This window comes from Gekko japonicus, unplaced genomic scaffold, assembly GCF_001447785.1.
Source record: "Gekko japonicus isolate JY-2015 unplaced genomic scaffold, Gekko_japonicus_V1.1 scaffold65, whole genome shotgun sequence".
Lineage (NCBI taxonomy): Eukaryota > Metazoa > Chordata > Lepidosauria > Squamata > Gekkonidae > Gekko > Gekko japonicus.
Window position 1 is genome coordinate 1,040,620 of NW_015165832.1, and position 18,684 is coordinate 1,059,303.

The following is an 18,684-nucleotide window of genomic DNA, read 5'->3' on the forward strand; positions in this document are numbered from 1 at the left end:
TGGCTGCTGCAGCCACTTGAGGTTGCTGCGATCATGTACTCTCTGCTCACCACCTTTGCACTTCACCGCTGCTGGTCTTCACTGAGGACAAAGGGAGATTGCCACCTGGTCTGCTGCTGCTGCAGCACCATCTGCTTTTCCATTGCTCCAGCCTTTTTCTTGGCCTGGCCACTTGCCCTGTGGCTGGGTGACTCCTTGGCTGAAATTAATATTGGTGTTGCTGGTTTCATATTACTGTTTTATGTGTTTTCATATAAACCATTCCCTTTGAGTCAGGGGGAAGCATATCGGTGGCACTTGGAGCATGACAGCAAGGACTACACATGCACAGTTGTTTCAGCACCTGCATGGGATGCTTTCACACAGCCTAGGGAGGAACAGAAAAGCTTCCTTTAGTGTGTGAACAGGGAGATGCTGATTGAGGCTGATAAATTTTAAAAAATACCAATTAAAATCTTACAGAGTACCAATTGTTCTTTTAAGTACGTACAAAAACAAGTTCATTTTTCAGTTGACAAATCTAGACAAAAGGATGTTTCAGAGTCCCCAAAGAAGCTATTACTATGGCCCTTTTTCACCTGTTATGCAGCAACAAACTGCCCCTTCCTATATACTCAGCAGGACTTGTGGTCACGTTTTTATGAAATGCACATTTTCAAATGTGTCGTATCTACTTAAAATCAGTAGATGGAATCCAGAGAACTGAGAGCGAAGCCCTGTACTCAAAATGGATGTTTCCCACCTCCCCTGTCCTGTGGCAGCCTCCTGGGGCACTCCGAAAGCTACTTCTGATGGTCAGAGAACCTTAACAAAAAAGTTGCAAAGTCCTCCCCTTTTCCATAGCAGAAGTGCCTGCCATTTGTGCAAGGGTGCATTTGGATCCAACCCAATGTGTAAGAGACAACTGAATCCTTAATCGTAAACAAATTAATTAACTGAACCTGGCCTCTTTTTTAACCAAACTTAGTAATAATCAATAGTTGAGAAATGGACAAATTAAGTTTTATTTCTTTAATTTGGTGTTATCCTTTAAAAATAAAGACTTATTTATTGACAATGAACAGTTATAGTTGACTTATTTACTGATTTAGCAACATGTAAAGTATGGAGCCAACTTTGCCTTCATTTCTTCATGTTGACTTTTGTCTGCTTTACGTGAAATGCGTCACATATTTGTGCTTTGTGGATCACAAAACAGATGGGAATGTCCTTAAAATTAAAGACAGAGTATCTCTTGGTGTATGAACGTATCATTTTCTGAAATTCTTGATTTATTGTTATTAACAAATTAGCCTGACCAGTTATATGGTTTGATTCGGATTGCAGTATGCAATGCAGGCATGTGACTTCCTCATAGTACTTGTAATAATAATGCTCTTTAATATTAAAAAGACAAGCAAGACTTGCTTCATTTTTGTACAAATATAAGCTAAGCTGAATAATATTAAGTGATGTGTTTACCATACACATCAGCTGTAGTCTTTTAATATGGTTTATGTAAGTGGCTGCCCTCTTTGTCAGTCTCATGATTTTTTTTTAATTTGACATTTTTTGCCCAAGAGATTTATACCTTACATGAACATTTCCCCCATATGCTCTGTAGAGGGGGAAACCACGAGGTAAATGATGATATGGAGTACTTCTATAACTTTTATTTCTACCACAATCCTCTGTCTGTATCACTGATCCCTTTTGCGAATGTGTTCAAAATGTTTGTCTGATTTGTGATTGCTTTCCTGTGGCACAAAACTGATTGAGGATGACTGGTTCTTTCCTGGCTGCTCTGATCCAGCCATAGTCTCAGGGCAGCAGGAGCTGGAGGAGGAACTGGCTAGAGGTCAAGGGATTGGCAGGATGCATCCGGAGAGAAGAAAGAATACTCAGCCCAGCAGGAAACCGCAGGTATGTTGGGTTGCCTTAAGGATACACATTTTCATTGCTGATTTTAACAGCATCATAGGTATATGTGGTATTGTAATATGTGCGTGTGTGGGGGGGGGCACTGAATACAGATATGAACAATTTAGTTCCATTGGTATGATGTGTTTGGTTCGTTAAACTAAGGAGAGTTTCAGAATAATGTGATATTTTGTCTTTTGTTCTGATTTGTGTTTTATGGGCTATTTCCCTCCCCCCCTCTCACATCTAGGAAGATTATGGCTTCGATGGAAAGCAGTGCTATGAAGATCTGAATATCACCTTGGATAGCACCGATTCAGCTGAAGGAGAGAATATGGGAGGTTGGTGGCCAGAGTACACTTCCCCTAGTGCAGGTGTGGCAACCACTAGACAGTTTATTAAAGCATGCACGGCATCCGTTTTGTCTTATTTTTGTTTTTCAAATTCAACTAACAAACCATGTTGTGTTTGTGTTTGTGATCTATGTTGAATTTTTTGTTGGCTTGCCTTTTTGTTTCATTTTGAAGCATGTGCGTGCTGGATGAACTGTCTAGTTTTGGTTCAAAACTAGAATTCAGTTGTTTAACACTTTGGACTCTCATGTCTGAATAAACGTTGTCATCATTCATGGTAAGGTTATTCTTATTTTATGTTACAAATCATGTTGTAAAAGTGCCTCCAGTATTTTGCTCCACAACCAACCATTCTTTTCTGGTTTGTTTGGTGTTCTGTTTGTCTGTTAAGATACGTGTATTATGTACAGACAAAGCTTTATTTCAAGAAGAGTCGTTTATAAAAAACTATACATTTCTGGTGCACAGCTACTCTTAATGAAGTTGAAAGACTTTTTCGGGAATTTGTTAGTATTGTTTTGCCTGGGTCTGCTAAAGTTGTATTGTAAGTGACATTGAAAGTGGCCATATTTTATAGAATTCTTAATATTATTAATTCTCCTCCAGCATCTTGCTAAAACACCAGATTCTAAAATGGGCAAACAATTTGGGGCTCTTGTAATAAAGGGAAGAATAGATTGTAAAAAAATTATACATAGACCCACATTTTTCACTAATGTCAGAAAACAAAAGCAGTTTTGTGTACCAAAAATCCCTTTCTCTATTTTAAAAATGAACCGAGTGAGATGCAGAAAATACTAGGGCTGAAGTCATTTAATCAAGCTTTTGTTGATTAGTCAGTAGGGCCTAATTTTAATGAATGAAAATAAATTTTAATTAATGGGTTACAGGTCATTTTTTTCCCATTTTTAAGCTATTTTGGTTTTTCACTATTATAAAAATCATATGTTGTGTGACACTTTTATTCTACCCTTCCCCCAAGAAACTCAAGTCAGCATACAAAGTTTTCTCCACAGCCTTTTCTCTTTATAACAACTCTGTGAGGTAATTAGATTGAGAAATTGTGGCTAGCCTGAAGTTACCTAGTTGAATGCTTGGTAGGATTGGGGTTTGAACCTGAATTTTCCCAGCCTAACACTCTAACCACTTCACCATACCAGGTCTCTAAAGCTAGTCTTTTTTTGGTAGGGGCTAAAAGGTTTTCAAGTAATTACAAAATTTCCTCTGATTAATCAGACAGGAGTTTTTAACATAATTTTTAATACAAGAACTTTTAAAACCACAGTCCCTCAGAAGAACACTTGCTCTGTGCTACACAGGAGGAAATTTAACTTCCAATGACAACATCTGTTATTATATATATATATAACTTAGCAATATTCATATGACACTTACATAGATTACTGAGCAACAGGATGTATTTCATAGCTGTTTTGCAAATTATATAGAGGCAAAGCCAAATTTTACTTTTGAGACTTCCAGTGCTTCCTCTACTAATTTACCCCCATGGCTTGAGATCCATGTGCAAGAGAATTGTGACCCACTTTTCAGTCCCATCCTATAGTTTGACTGAATGACTTATTGCAGTATTTCTCAATCAGCTAAAATTTCTTTTAATAGGGTGACAGCCCAAATAAAAATGTCTACTTTGAATGAAATAGGTTTACGGACAGTAGTTGAAGAGCTGGAATTGGAAAGAAATCAGTTGCAAGAACAAATTCTATTCTTGGAGGAACGTTGTCAAGGCCTAGAAGATAGATTGCAGCTCCAAGGTAGAATGGAAGCTCTGCAGGTAGGAAACTGGAGGTACCATGGAGTGTTATAGTTTGTTGTTGTTTTTAAAAAAGATATTTCAAAATAACAGCATTTTCACTTATATAACAGCAAAAACTTTATCTTAACAGTGTTTGGTATTGCTGGATCTATGTGGTGCTTAAATTTGTATCAGCTTTGTTTACTAAAGTATAATCTTCTAAATAATATTGCATGACATTTAAAAAAATGCTTATAAGTTCATAGATTTACTAGGTGGGATGAAGACATCTACCTAGAAGTATTTCCCCCCCCACATAGTTGAATGTTGCAAAAGAAGAGTTCGAAGCAGACAGCTAAAGTAAAAATGGTGTTAGATAGCAGTAGGCATATGAACAGCGGAAGGTAAATTAATTCAGTCTTCTAAAGATTGCAAGAGGAGACAAAAGAAGATAGTGAAGGTCTTCTACTGAGTAGCCACTCAGTATTGCCTTTTAACGATCAGCTTTAGATATGAATGTAGTGTTGTTAGAGTTTATACTTCTTTAAAAGAGTAATCAGTACAGTCAAGTGATAGAAAATTAAAACCCTTTTCTTTAGCATGTTTTGTGAATGTGCAGAGTATAGATAATGTGTCAAAACACCAAAAAAACACCCATAATTTTTCACAAAGCTTCATTTCAAACAAGTAAAAGATGCAGTGTTAGGATTTCTAAGCTTCTTGTAAACACAGTGTAATAATTTAAACATTTTGTTCGTTGAGCTGTGTGTGTGTTGCTGATAGTTCTCTTAACATACTAAAAGTACATGTGTGATGATATGCCATTTACAGAATTTTTCTCAAGAGACAGCAGCTAGCAGTATTTCAATGTGATATCTGAGTTGTAACAAAGCCTTTCAATACAGGTGGCATTTGGTGTAGAGGAAGAAGGGCAGCTATTGAGGGCTGTACAGGTGTGTCTGCCCATTCCCAAATGATAGCTTATTTTTCTTAGAAGTGAGACTTGTTACGTTGTTTGATCTACCCAGCAGTTGATGGTAACTCTGTATGAGCTTACTCTGCTTATGGTTGCTGTTGGTTTGCAATTTAACTTTGTGCGGTAGTGCTGTGAAGCTGGGTAGACTAACATGTTTGGATTACATGACTGACTGTGTCCGTGGAGCTTGCTTGCTTCCCCAAGCATTGCACTTCACAACTGATTCCACACCTAACTAGCATTGGGCGATATTTGATGAGGGCAGGGCATGGCAAAGTGCCAGGGATTCAAATTAAATTGGGGATTTCCAAATTAATATTCTGTTTGGTGTCAAATTGTTTTCTAAGCTGTTTTTAGGTGGCCCATGTTAGAAGCAAGCTGCTCTCACACAGTATGTGTGCATGGTGTGCTTCTGTATGAAGATGATATAGGTTCTGTCTGTTTTGGTAATCTAATGATAAGATCACTATGGGAGAAAACTCTCAAACTACATCTGAACTATTTGTGCTAGGGAAAATAATCTTCGATGTTGTGTTTATGGATCATAATGAATGAGTTGCAATGATAGATTCTAACTCAAATAATTTAAAAGTAACCCAGTTGTTTCTGCCAATTTACATCATTTGCATCATATCCTTGCAGAATGAAAATGACCGTTTGCAGTCCCAGCTTACACAGCTGCGCAGCCAGCAAGCACGTGATGCAGAAAAACATCAAGTCCTTATTTCCAATCTGAATGAACAACTTAAAGGGTAAAGTATAAAACATTCACACACACCACCCATGTTGCCATTACTTTCCATAGGATGTTTTATGGTACTAGAAAAATTGATCTAGTTTTGTTTGTTAGGTAAAGAGTTGTCTCTTCCAAGAGTGAGCTCTGTATCCAGCCTTGTGCTCTGATTCTGTCTGTTTTGGCAACCTTTACTGACTCCTGGAAAGATCATTCCCGATGTTGTAGGACCTGAACAGAGGAACAGCCATGCAGGTCATGATGCTGCAGGGAGGATAGGATAAGGTGTGAAATTGCTCCTATGCCTTCCACAAGCACAGCTCCAGTGAAGGAAGAGAGAGCAGCAAGTGACTTCACCTCTTCACTCTTCTTCATTGCAGCAAACACACACACACACACACACAGAGCCGTTGCTCCCTACAGATCCTGTGGCCAAAGACATCATCTTTCCAGGTGTTGTAAGGGGGTGCCAGCATGGAAAGAGACTCAGGAGAGCTCTGTGTTCGTTTCATGCGTGTATGATTGGATACAGACCAATATTTGCTAAGCCAGAAATTTGTTTTACTGACAGGTTAAATGAAAGAAACGGTTTGCTTGAAACTTTGCTTGGGGAGAAGGAACAAAAGCTTTTGATTACAGCAGAAAAGGTTGAACGTGTAGAAGACCTGAGAAATTCACTTCAAGAGAAAGAAACTCTAAACAAGGAATTAAGTGAAAAACTTTTGCATATGGAACAGAAGGTGAGTTTCATTGTCAGCAAAGATGATGTATATGTTTGGTGTGTGTGTGGGGGGGACAGCAGGTTTGTTCCAGGTTTGCTTATGTATCACCTAACCATGGTTTAGTACTGAAGCAGATGCAAAGCAAGTCATAGCCGCTTGCCCAAGGCTAGATTTGAAGCAGAAGCTTTCCAGCCATTAACCACTTACTATATCAGCCCTTTAAAGATGCCCTCGTTAGTGTGGGCAGAGTACGTGTTTTATTGTGTGGTTCAAAGCGCGTTTATTGAAAAATATGCACCACTGAACTTACTCCCTTTTAAGTGAGTCTGATTGTAGCCCTAAACTGTTTTCTTGCACCCCCTTCCCTGTCAAGAGGGATTTGTTCTTTCTCTGCACTGGAACTTCAGTCTGATAATAAGCAACTGGCTGTTAACCACAGTTAATAGTTAATGAGTTGGCCACATATATTTTTCAGACTTGTAGTTTATTATGTTGTTTTATGTCAAAGTCCTTGCAATATTGGGTTGAAACAACCACTTATTGTTAGAATTAAATTCCAGTGCACAGCAAAAATCAGTCTCTCTTAACAGGGAGGTAGGTGCAGATTTTGTTGGGTGACCTGAATAAATACATGATGTAAATATGCTGCTGTGTGTCCCCAGTTAAGAAATCATGGTATAAAAATATGGTTTTAATTAAGCAGAAAAAGGAAGGGTCTTTTCACACAGGCAGTGTATGTAATTTGTTCATACCCTTTCTATTTTGAAACACTTTAGGTAGTTTGCCATGATTAATTGTGGAGAGAATGTGTTTGGGTTAGAGTCTAATAAAGATCAACATTATGCTGCAGTGTCAACTTTGCCTTTTTGTCATAATTACATAAATTGGTAAATATTGTTTTTCTGAACCTAGCTGGGAAATACCTTGAAGAAGTGCAGTATTTGTGAAGTAGAATGCACAGAACAAAAAGTGGTTATCAATGACCTAACAGAGAAAATGGCTGCCTTGAAAGAAAAGGTACAAAAATCTAATTAATTTTAAGATGAAAAATGTATGTATTATTTCAAGTCTGATTGCTTTTTTATATGTAATGTATTAAAAAGAAACTATCTTTTCTTTGTTGTTACAAATGGAGATTAATAAAGAAGTTGTGCCCAATAGGACTTGGCACTTATTTTTCTTGAACAGTAACCCTCTCTGCTTCATTGCAAATTGATTTTAAATTTTAAGTGATATAACATTGATTGTGATATAACATTGGGGATAAGCAAACATTCTATTGAGATCCTAGCAATAGTTGAATGTTTTGATTTTTTAGGCACTCATAAACATTATTTATCTTTGTGTTTAGATCTTGAAACAGGATGCTGCCATGGAAGCAATACAGCTTGATCTTGATCAGACAAATGAAGAACTCGATAGATTGAATACAAGCCATTTAGATGAAAGATCTCAACTCATTCAAGACCTCCAGAGACGTGAAAGAGAAATTGACAATCTAAAAGAAGTTCTACTCGAGAAAGACAAAGAAATTTCTGCTCTTTCTTCCAATATGACTGAATATTCTGAACAGATTAATATTCTGAAATGCCAGATCCAGTGCAAAGAGAATGAAGTACGAGAGATGGAAGACGCACGAACCAAGGCTGAAAGGGAAGCCCAGTTGTTGAAAGATGTACAAACAGCAGACATGAAAGATGCAAGCACAAAAATTTCAGCACTTTCCAAACAGTTTAATGCGATAGAATCAGAGTTGACAAAAGTGAAAGCTGAGAACGTGGCTAAAACCAAAGAAAATGAAGAGCTTGTTCGGCAAATCCAAGAGACCAGCAAAACAGTTAAAAATCTTCATTCTGACATCAAGGCCCGAGATGTAACATATAACAGCAAGCTCATGGAATGTGAGTCACAAATTAAATTGCTTAAAGAACAAGTAAGTAAATCAGCTGGAAAGTTGCAAGAAGCTGAGAGAAAATACAAGGAGGAAACAGATTATCTCAAATTCCAACTTGATGAACATATTTCTGCAAAGGAGAAACTGCGTACTTTGCTGGAAGAGAGAGAGAACAAAGAGCAAAGTTTTGTGAATGAACTGAAATCTGTGAAGGATTTATATAATCAACTAATTTTAGAAAATGCTAAGAAAGATGAAGAATTAGCTAATCTATCCAGACAGCTTGCTGAACATACTGAGCATCTAGAAATCACCAAGAAGTCTTTACAAGAAAAATCAGAGTTTATAATTTCATTGCAAGATACAATTAAAAGTTTGGAAGAGAAAAAGGAAACACTTAAGTTAGCTGGAGAGCTGGATGCCAAAGAAAAGCAGTGGAAAGAACTCAGTCGTGAGTTACAGAAAAAGCAGGAAATAATTAATAAGATGAAATCAGAAATAGAAAACAGTTCCCTAGCCAGTAAGCATCTGCAAGCAGTTCTTGATCAGAAAGAAAAAGATGTTGTGGATCAACTCAAAGCTAATGAAGTTCTTAGAAATGAGATGCATACCATGGAGAAGGAAAAGCAGCAGCTCATCAGTGAGAATGAAAGTTTGTCAAAATTACTAGATGTTAAAGAATGTGAACTGTTGAAGCGTGTTCAGTCGATGGCAGAGATGGACAGCAAGATGTCTGACAGTGCTCTGGAATTCCAAAAAAGGCTTTCAGAGGTCAGCTGTGATAAAGAGACTTTAAGGAACAAGGTTGAAGAACTCTTGGGCCTTATCAAGCAGAAAGAAAACTCAGTTGCTGAGAACTTGCTGGAGAAAGAAAAAGAGTATAGCGTGTTGGCTGATCAGCTGTTGAAGAGCAAGGAGATGACAAAGCAATTAGAAGAAGAAATTCAGTCATACAGCACTCAGCTGAAAAGTGCTAAAGACAGAGAGCTGGAGAGAGAAATGATGCTAAGTCAGAAAGAGTCAGAGTATAATAAAATGGTCCAACAACTCAGTCAGGAAGAAGGAAGAATATTGTCACTGGAGAAACTTGTTCAAGACATAGAAATGGACCTAAAAGTAAAATGCAAATCTCTAGAAGAAAAGACTGTGCTTAATGATGCCTTACTTAAGCAAATAGAAGAAAAGCAAGTCAGTATGTCAGAGTTAGAGAAGCAAATAGAAAGGCTTCAGGTTGATATCATGCAGTTGTCTCAACAGGTTGAAGAAAAAGATTCTGCTCTACAGTCTCAAGGACTAGAGATGGAGAATCTTCACAGGCAGATTGCAAAGAAAACTGAGGAGTGTGCAGCATTAAATGATCAACTAGCATTATTAGGCAAAGAAACAGATGCTTTGAAATGTGAAAAGGACAGAGTTTTGGCTATTTGCAGTACAAAATCAAGTGAATGTGATGCTCTTCAACATCAGTTGACACAGCATCAGAGTGAAATTATGTCTGTGAAGCATGAAGCTCATATGCTGAAATTGGAAAATGAAAAAGTTAAAACCAATGTTGAAACTGTCAGTGCTTCCTTAGTGAAAAAATGTGAAGAAACAGCTGCCTTAAATGCAGAGCTGTCACAGCAAGGCCATACTATTTTAGCCTTGAAGGGCCAAATTGATACTCTGGTCACTGAAACAGAAACATTAAAAAGTAGTGTTCAGGATAAAGAGGCTCTCCTTTCTCAGGGGGATGCTTTTATTCAGCAAATGAAAGAGAACAAGGATGCAGGAGAAAACCAATATTTGCAGATGATTTCAGATTTGCAGAGTCAGGTCCAGGTTCTAAGTTGTGAAGCTTGTCAGCTTCGGCAAGAAATGCAAGGCAAAGAGCATGAATTTAAAAAGCAAGAACAAGAATTAAAATTGTTTAAAGATAAATCTGAGGAGTCTGCTTTTCTTAGAGTCCAACTATCTGAGAATATGGAAATAATTTCTGATCTTCAGAGCCAGCATAAAACTATGATAGAAAAGACAGAAGAATTAAGTAAGTCAGTTATACAGAAAGATAGTTTCTTAAAACAGAAGGAAGAAGAATATAGTAATTTGCAAGCACACATTTCTGAGTCTTCCCGCATGCACCAGAAACTGGTCGAGTCATTGACCTCTGAAATAGAACAATTGAAAGGAAATGTTTTTGAAAAAGAACTGGTTTTAAATAATACTTCATTGCTTAACAGTAAATTAAAGACTGAACTTCAAGACACGCACATTGAGTACGAGACTTTGAGGAAGCAGGCTATAGATGCAGAAGAACTGAACTTGAATCTAAAAAAAGAAATAAGTGATCAGAAAAAAATAATAAATGATATTACCGAGACAGTGATGGGAAAAGTTTCTCTTTTAGATAATACCAGTCTAATTAATAAACTAAAAGAGGAACTCTGTATAAAAGAGGAAAAAATACAGCTGATTTCTCAGCTTCACAGTCAAATTAATGAACTTACTCAGGAAATCCAAAAGTTAAAAGAACTAGCACAAGAAAAAGAAAATGCTTTCTTATCTTTACAAGACAAATTTGCTGCTCAGTATGAACAAAAAAATGATCTTAGTGCTACTCTGAGTAAAAAAGAAGAGTTTATTGCTGAATTACGTAATTCGTTGGCTCAGAAGGATGTCAATGTACACCTAGCAGAAAGCAATGTTCATGCTCTTACTAATGAGATTGAGTTGCTTAGAGAAGAACTGGGGAAAAATGCCACTTGCTTAAAAAATCTCGCACAAGAGAAGGATGAAAATATTGCACTTAGCCAGAAGAAAATGGACTCTCTGACAACTGAACTAGATTCTGCAAAATCAGAGTACCAGAAAGCATTGGAAGCAGTGGACCTATGGAAGTTAACTGTACAACAAAGGGATGCAGCTCTTCAGGTTATACAGGAAAAATACACTGAGCAGGCGAAGCAGAATGAGTGCTTAAATTCTGAGCTCAGCATTTTACATTCTAAATCCTCTCAAGAGTGCCACAACCACACACTTTCAATAGAAAAATTACAACAACAGGTGGATTCTTTAATTAGGGACAAAACTCTTTTACAGGAGAACATTGAAAAACTGAGTATAGAAAACAAAGACCTGGTTATATTGAAAAAACAGTTGCAGGAGAAATGTAAAGAGCTACAAGAATTTCAAGAAGAATTCGAAGACAAAGAAAATAAATCAAAGATGCAAATAGATGCCATTACTTCACAGCTGAAGAATGAGAAAGAACAATTGCAGATGCAGGTTAGTGTGAAGGGTAAAGAAGTTGGTGAATTAAAGTTTAAGGTTGAAAAATTAGAACAAAGTCTCCATGAGTCAGAAAACAGATGGGTGACAGAACTTGATAGGGCAACTCAGCAAAATGCAATTAATCTTGAACAACTGAGCAGTTTAGAAAGGGAAATAAAATTAAAAAATGATCAGATTCAGTCTGTACACCAAGAGCAGGACCTGATTAAAAAAGAGCTGTCTGAACTCCTGTCTGTATTATCAAGTAGTAGGTATTTCATCAAAGACAGTGATTGTATTGCTGATCAGCAAATAACTGAAAGTAAGGCGCTACTAGAAAAATTCTCTCCTTTGATAGCTAGAATTTTCAGTGAAGAAAGTGAAGCGCTGGCACTGCAAAAAACCCTTTTAGACAGAATCAAGGAAATACATGAGCTAAATAACCAGCTGAAAAGCATGCAGTCTCTGAAGCAAGAGAAAGAACTGATGCAGATTGACCTTGAGAAGGCTAAAGATGCTCATCAATCTGAGACTGATCACCTGTTAACCGAACTGTGTACCACCAAGGAGGCATTATGTAAGCAGCAGTCTGTCTGTGAAGAAAGGGAAACTGCATTAACAAACATGAAGGAGGAGGTTATTTTTATTCAAGCAAAGATTGTTAAATTAGAAAAAGAACTTGAAAATGCTCAGAAGGTAATAAATACTGAATGTCAAACAGTAGCAAAACTTTTAGAAGAAGTAGAGCATAAAAACCAAGTGATAGAAAATTTAACTTCCCAAGCTAACCAGCAGAAGGATTTAATTTCTTCTCTAAGCCAGCAATTAAAAGAAAAGGATTGCTCAGTTACTCAGGTCATGGAATCCATGTCTAATGAAATGGTAAAATTTTCTGAAGAGAAAAAGGTACTTCTTTCCAAACTGCAACAACTGGAAGCCACTCAAAACAGTACTATCAAAGAGTCAGATACATTATCACAGCAGCTTGATGAATATAAGAAAGAACTTGAACTCTCTCAGTTTTTGCTTGGCAACAAAGATGCTGTAATTAAAGATTTAATGAGTGAGAAGGAGCAGTTAAATTTTAATCTGGAAAAATTACTTCAAGAAAAAGAGAATTTGAAAAAGAAACTTCAGGCAGCTTTGATAATAAGGAAGGATTTAATTCAGAAGCTTGGGAAGCTTGAGGCAAAAGGGCAAGAAGATATAGAAAGGGAACGTAAAAAAACTAAAGATTTACTGGAGCAAATTGATGAATTAATGAAACAGGGTAAACATTCTGAAGTCCAAAACAAAGGTCTTGAAGCCCAACTTGAAGTCCTGAAAGAACAATTGATAGAGAAAGATGCCAAGATAAAAGACATAAGTGAAATGTTGGCTACTAAAGCACTACTTTTGGATCAGCTCCGGAAGAATGTTACAGAACTCAAAGATGCCATTGCTGAACAGAAAAGCATGTCTGATAAGAATGTAATATCTCTACAGGAGAAAGATGTTCTGGTTGAACAGTTGCATTCTGCACTCAATGAGAGAGAGAGAATACATGGGATGGAATATCCTCAACTTATCTCAACTATAGAAAATCTCAAAGCAGAACTAGCAAAGAAAGAAGAAACATTCCGGGAAACAAATGAGGCAGAAGAGAACTTAAATACTGAAGGCTTTTGTACTAACACCACATATTTTCCTACTGATATTAATCAAGTTAATCAGTTGCAGAGGGAGAAGAAAATCCTGCAAAAGAAACTTCAGGCATTGCTTGTTGCCCATAAGGAAAACACTAAAAAAATTCAGAAAGAAAAGGAGGAGCATGCTAAGCTGCTAGCAGATTTTGATCAACAAACTAAAGACCTCGAGCTGTTAAAAAGAGAACATAATGCACTCCAGGAGATTCATCAGATGAAGTGTAAAGAATTTGACTCCAATTTGTTGCGTTTATGCTCCTTGAAGAAAGAGATGGAGACTGTTGTAGTTCTTCCCCACAGTGAGAATGTGGAACATAAAACACTGGGCTCAGTGGAGCTAAACATGAAGGAAGAAAACAAAGACCTTAAAGAAGAGTTGCAAGAGAAGCTGTTGGAATGTGAGAAGAATTTAGAGAATACAGTACACTTGAAGAACACTAGTGAACATCTGAACCAGAATTATGAAGAAAACAAAAGCAGTGTGCCAACTGAGAGAGGTCAACTTCAGCAGCAACAGAAAACACATGAAGATGAATTGATGGAAGTTAAAGAAACTGTGATTGAAAGTGTGAATAATGAAAAGGATATTCTCCTTAAAAAAAGTGAAGGTCACCTGATCAGTAAGGATGAAATTGAAAGCTTGAAACATGATATTCAACAAGCCAACACACAAATTGTAGAGAAGAGTGAAGAGATCCAGTATTTACATCATTCTTGTAAAGATCTCAAAGGCAAATTTGGTCATGGAAAGGAAATAATGGAAGAAGTTTCTCAGTTGCAGCAAAGTTTACAGGAAAGTCAGGAAGAATCAAAACATTTCAAAATGGTATTTGAGAAAATGACACATGAAAGAGAAGACTATATCAGCAACTTAGAGAAATCAAATATGGAATTACTAAGTATGAAAGAAGAGTTAAGACACAGCAGTGAAGAAAATAAAAAGTTATTGATGGAACTAAATCTGCTTCATGAGAAACTTTTACCAGTTTTTAATGAAGGGGAAAATGTGGAAGTATGTGTGGAAGGTAGAAGAGGAAATACCATGGAAGCTGTGTGTTTATATTCAGGTAATCAGATGCAGAACAGGGTTCAAGAAAAAACCATCTCATGTCAATCACAAGATATCACCCAGGAACTGATAGAAAAACACAAAAATGAAGATGGCCAAAATCCCCAAGAGCAGAAATGTTCTGCTGAAGAAAAAAACATGGACCGTCTCCAAAGAAAGCTCCAAGCTGCTTTAATATCACGTAAAGAAGCTCTGAAAGAAAAGAAAATACTGAAAGATGAAGTGGACTTACTAATGACACAAAACAAAGAATTGGTTAATAAGGCCCATGCCCTTGAAAATATGGTGTCTGATTTGAGCAGAGAAAACCAAGACATGACTGCTACTTCTTCACTGTATAAAGAGAATGAAACTGTTGTGACAGAAAATGCTAGATTATTAGTTGAAAATGAAAATTTGAGTGCTGCATGTGAAAGCCTTAAATCTACCATGGAGACTATAGTCCAAGAGAAGGAGGCTTTTTCTTTTCAGATGAATTCTTTAAAAGATTCTCAGACAGTCGAATTGACAGGTTGGAAAGCAAAACATAGTGAATTGAAACAGGAATATGAGTCTTTGCTGCAGGCTTACGAGAATATCAGTAGTAAAATAGCAGAAATGAGGCAAGTGATTGATATTATAAGAAAAGAAAAGCAAGATGCTCTTCACCGAGCAAGTGTAGCCGAATCTGAAAAACAGCAACTTCAGCAGCTGCTTCAAAAAGCAACTGCTGAAAATGCACATGTTAGTGACCAACTAAATCAGCTTGTTGAATCCAATCAGAGGAGAATAGATGAACTGCAGACTGAATTAGAAAGGGCATCTGATCATCAGTTGTGTTTGGAAGCATATCAAGAAAGGGTTGTTGAGAACAAGCAGCTGACAGAGGAAAATGAGCAATTAAAAGAAATGTCTGAGGCCTTAAAGCAAACATTAGAGAAAACTCAGAATGAAAATGAGACTCTTTGTAAGGATTTTAATCTGACAAAAGCTGCTCTGAAGGATCTCCGAACACTGCTGGAATTGGACAAGCTTGACATGCAGTCTGAGTTCAGTGATATACTCAGTGAGAGAGAGCCATTATTAAAACACACCCATTTGTTAATTGAAGGGATATCAGAGAAGGCGAAAAGTGTACTGATGTTAAAACAAGAGAACAAACTTATTTCAGAAAGGTTAAAGGATCTGGAGGAATTGCTGTACCAGAAAGAAATTTCTTTATCGAAGTTAGAGAATGATAATAAAAGGCTTAATCAGGACATAATAAGCCTGAGTGAGAGAATTAAAATACTAGAAGATGACAAATGTCTGCTACAGGAAGAATTGGAAAATGTTCAAGAAACATCTTACAAAGTAAAAAATGAGAGAGAATTTTTGGAGACGGAGTTACTCAATCACATCAAAAAACTAGACGAGACAACTGACCAACTGAAAGCAATGCAGGTACAAAACAGTTTGCTGGTGCAGCAGTTGGAAGATTTAAAAGTGGAGAAGAGCAGTGTGATTAGAGAGAAAGAAGAACAGCATCTGTATCTGGTCAGAGTATTTGAAGAAAAAGTGAAATCTGCCCAGAAAGACAATAATGGGACAAAGAACAAAACCAAAGAGTTACATGAACTTTTAAAGGAAAAACAACAAGAGATCAACCAGTTGCAAAAAGATTCCATTAAATACCAGGAGATTATTTTAGACTTGGAAAAATCAGTAAAACTACAAGAATCTAAAAGTGAAAAGTTTGAGAAAGATTTAAACAACATGGCAGAACAACTTTCCAAATCAAATGAAGAGGTACAGAAGCTAACAGAAGAACTCTCTTCACAGAAAATGTTGCTTGAGGAGTCTAGGGCTGAAATAGAGCTGTTAGCCGCTGAAAACATACATAATAAAAGAGAAGTTAAAAAGAAAGAGAACCAAATATTAAATCAAAAGAAGGAATATGACAGACAATTAGAGATCGGCCTTCAACAGCTGAAAGCAACTTGCCAAAAAGAATCTTTAAACATAGAAGAAAAATACAATGCCCTTCAACAAGAGAAAGAGCGGATCTGTGGTGAACATCATAAGCTGCAAGAAGAACTTGGCATGAAGGACTCTCAGAACATAAATCTTCAGGCTAAGTTGAATGATGCCTTAGCTAGATTAGCTGCTTTTGCTAAGTGTATGTCTTCTCTTCAAAATGACCGGGACAGGGTAATTGATGAAATGAAATCATGGGAAATGCAGTTCAAAGAAGCTATTGAAAGTAAACAACAACAGATAGAGGCCAGCAATAAAACAATAGCATTGTTACAAGAAGCAATAAAGGTAAAAGGTATTCAGGTCCAAGAACTGGAGAGCAAATGTTCTGTGCTAGAAGAACCGAAGAGTGGGGTGCAGGCCTCAATAGAAAGCCACCATTTCAATGAACTTTCCAGAATAAAAGAAGAAAATGCCATTCTTCAGAACAATCAGTGTGAACTAGAAACTGCTCTTCAGTCAAAAGAAGATTCTCTTCAGGCATTGATAAAGGAGAAAAAATCTCTTAACCATCTCGTTAAAAACAGTGATATCATAGAAAAAGAGATGGAAACACTGCAAAAAAGATTGTCACAAAAAGAACAGGAAGTACAACAGTTTCTTTTGGAAAAAAGTGAGCTCCAAGCTGAGTTGCAAAAACAAGTTTCCATTTGTGAACAAATGAAGGTCATGCTGAATAAGAAAGATAGAGAAATTTCTCTTCTCATTTCATCCAAGGGCACAGAAATTTCTAGCTATCTTGCTCAAATACAAACTCAGAACAGACAGCAAATTGCTGAGTGTGAACAGCAGCTAAAGGTTCTGCAAATAGCCAAAAAACAATCTGATGACATTTGTCAGAGGCTACAGAGTGACCTGAAATTTGTTCAGCTAAAAGCTGACAAAGCTGTTCAAGACAGGGCTGAGATGGTCAATGAAATTGATGCCTTTAAAAAGTCCATGTCATCTCTCCAGTATAACCGAGATTCCCTGCTTTCTAAGCTGAAAGACTTAGAGCGAGAGCATCAGACAGTTTTAAGTGAGAAAGAGAGCCTTGTAGCTGACCGTGAGAATGAAAGCCAGGCCCTGAAACAAGAAATAAGGAAGCTTCTGAATCAAATAGATGATCTTCATTCTGAAAACGCAATGCTAATGGCACAACTCACAAAATATAGGGAAGATCTGAATCAGGTTTTATCTCTGAAGGATAACCAGTTGAAAGAATTACTTGCACAAAAATTGGAAAGCATTAAGAGCCTTGAACAAGAAAAAACTGAGCTTCAGAGCAAACTGAAAGAAATGAAGCTGACAGTGGAAGTGCAGGACGAGATCATAGAATCTCTAAGGCTGGAAAATGAGAAGTTAATAGCAAAAGCTCATGACTTAGAAATTCTCATAGCTTCAATAAATAAAGAGAGGTTGGCTTCTGAATCCAGAGAGAAATTCCCACCTCAGGAAGGTGACAGATTTGATCAGAAGAGAGGACACATCACCAGTCAGCAACTTGAAGAAACGCATGAGAAACAGTTACAAGTATTCCAGCAAGTAACGGATAAAAATGCAGTCAGTTCAGAAGACAGGCGTTATACAACTATTTCATCTTTAGAACATGAAGCTTGTTCACTCGGGAATGATTTGGCAGAAAAGAGGATATTGGAAGTTCAGGGTCAGAATAAAGAACTGAGGTCTCAAATAGAGTCTTTTGGGAAAGCTATGACAGCCCTCCAAAGTGACAGGGATCGGTTAATTGAGGACTTCAAGGGACTTCAAAGCAGATATACTTCTGAAATCAAGTCTGAAAAAAGCAGAGCAGATAGACTTGAAAGTGAGCTAAAAGGTATCAAATCAAATGTTTTCAGTTTGCTCAAAGAAAATGCCCTTTTGAGTCAGGCATCAGAGGAAGCTAAAAACAACATCACTTTTGAGCAGTTCACTGAGGAAGTTGAAAAGCTGTGCAAGACATTAAATACTGAACGTCTTGAAGTTAACAGGCTTTCGTCTGAGTGTGAGAATTATAGCCAGCAGATTGGTGCCTTTTCCAAGGCTATGGCCAGTCTTCAAGATGACAGAGACAGACTTCTGCAGGAACTTAATAAACTGAGAATAGTTTATGAAGCAAAACAGGGCATGAGTTCAAGTTCCATCCCTTCTAACTACATAAATGAGATTAGTTCTCTTAAAGATCATTTGGAGACTCTTCAGATGGATAGGGAAATACTGGTAAGTTTTAATAGGTGTGTTGTCTTACAGTAGTAATAAGTGCTAATTTTTTAATTAAGGAAATGTAATGTTTGAAACTGCACACGAAATAACTGTCTCTACATCGTCTAAATGTTGGATCCAGCCAGTGTTTTCACTCAATCGCACCCAATTCTCG

General features: G+C 37.1%; 1 protein-coding gene across 1 annotated transcript in view; it reads left to right on the forward strand.

Annotated features, from left to right (window-relative positions):
• LOC107110129 (golgin subfamily B member 1-like) overlaps positions 1-18,684 on the forward strand; it is a 77,931-nt gene that overhangs the window by 40,821 nt on the left and 18,426 nt on the right. Inside the window, 7 exon segments of the mRNA XM_015410854.1 lie at positions 1,749-1,902; positions 2,150-2,240; positions 3,914-4,044; positions 5,624-5,733; positions 6,286-6,454; positions 7,349-7,453; positions 7,788-18,527. Coding sequence (XP_015266340.1) covers positions 1,749-1,902; positions 2,150-2,240; positions 3,914-4,044; positions 5,624-5,733; positions 6,286-6,454; positions 7,349-7,453; positions 7,788-18,527 — 11,500 coding nt within the window.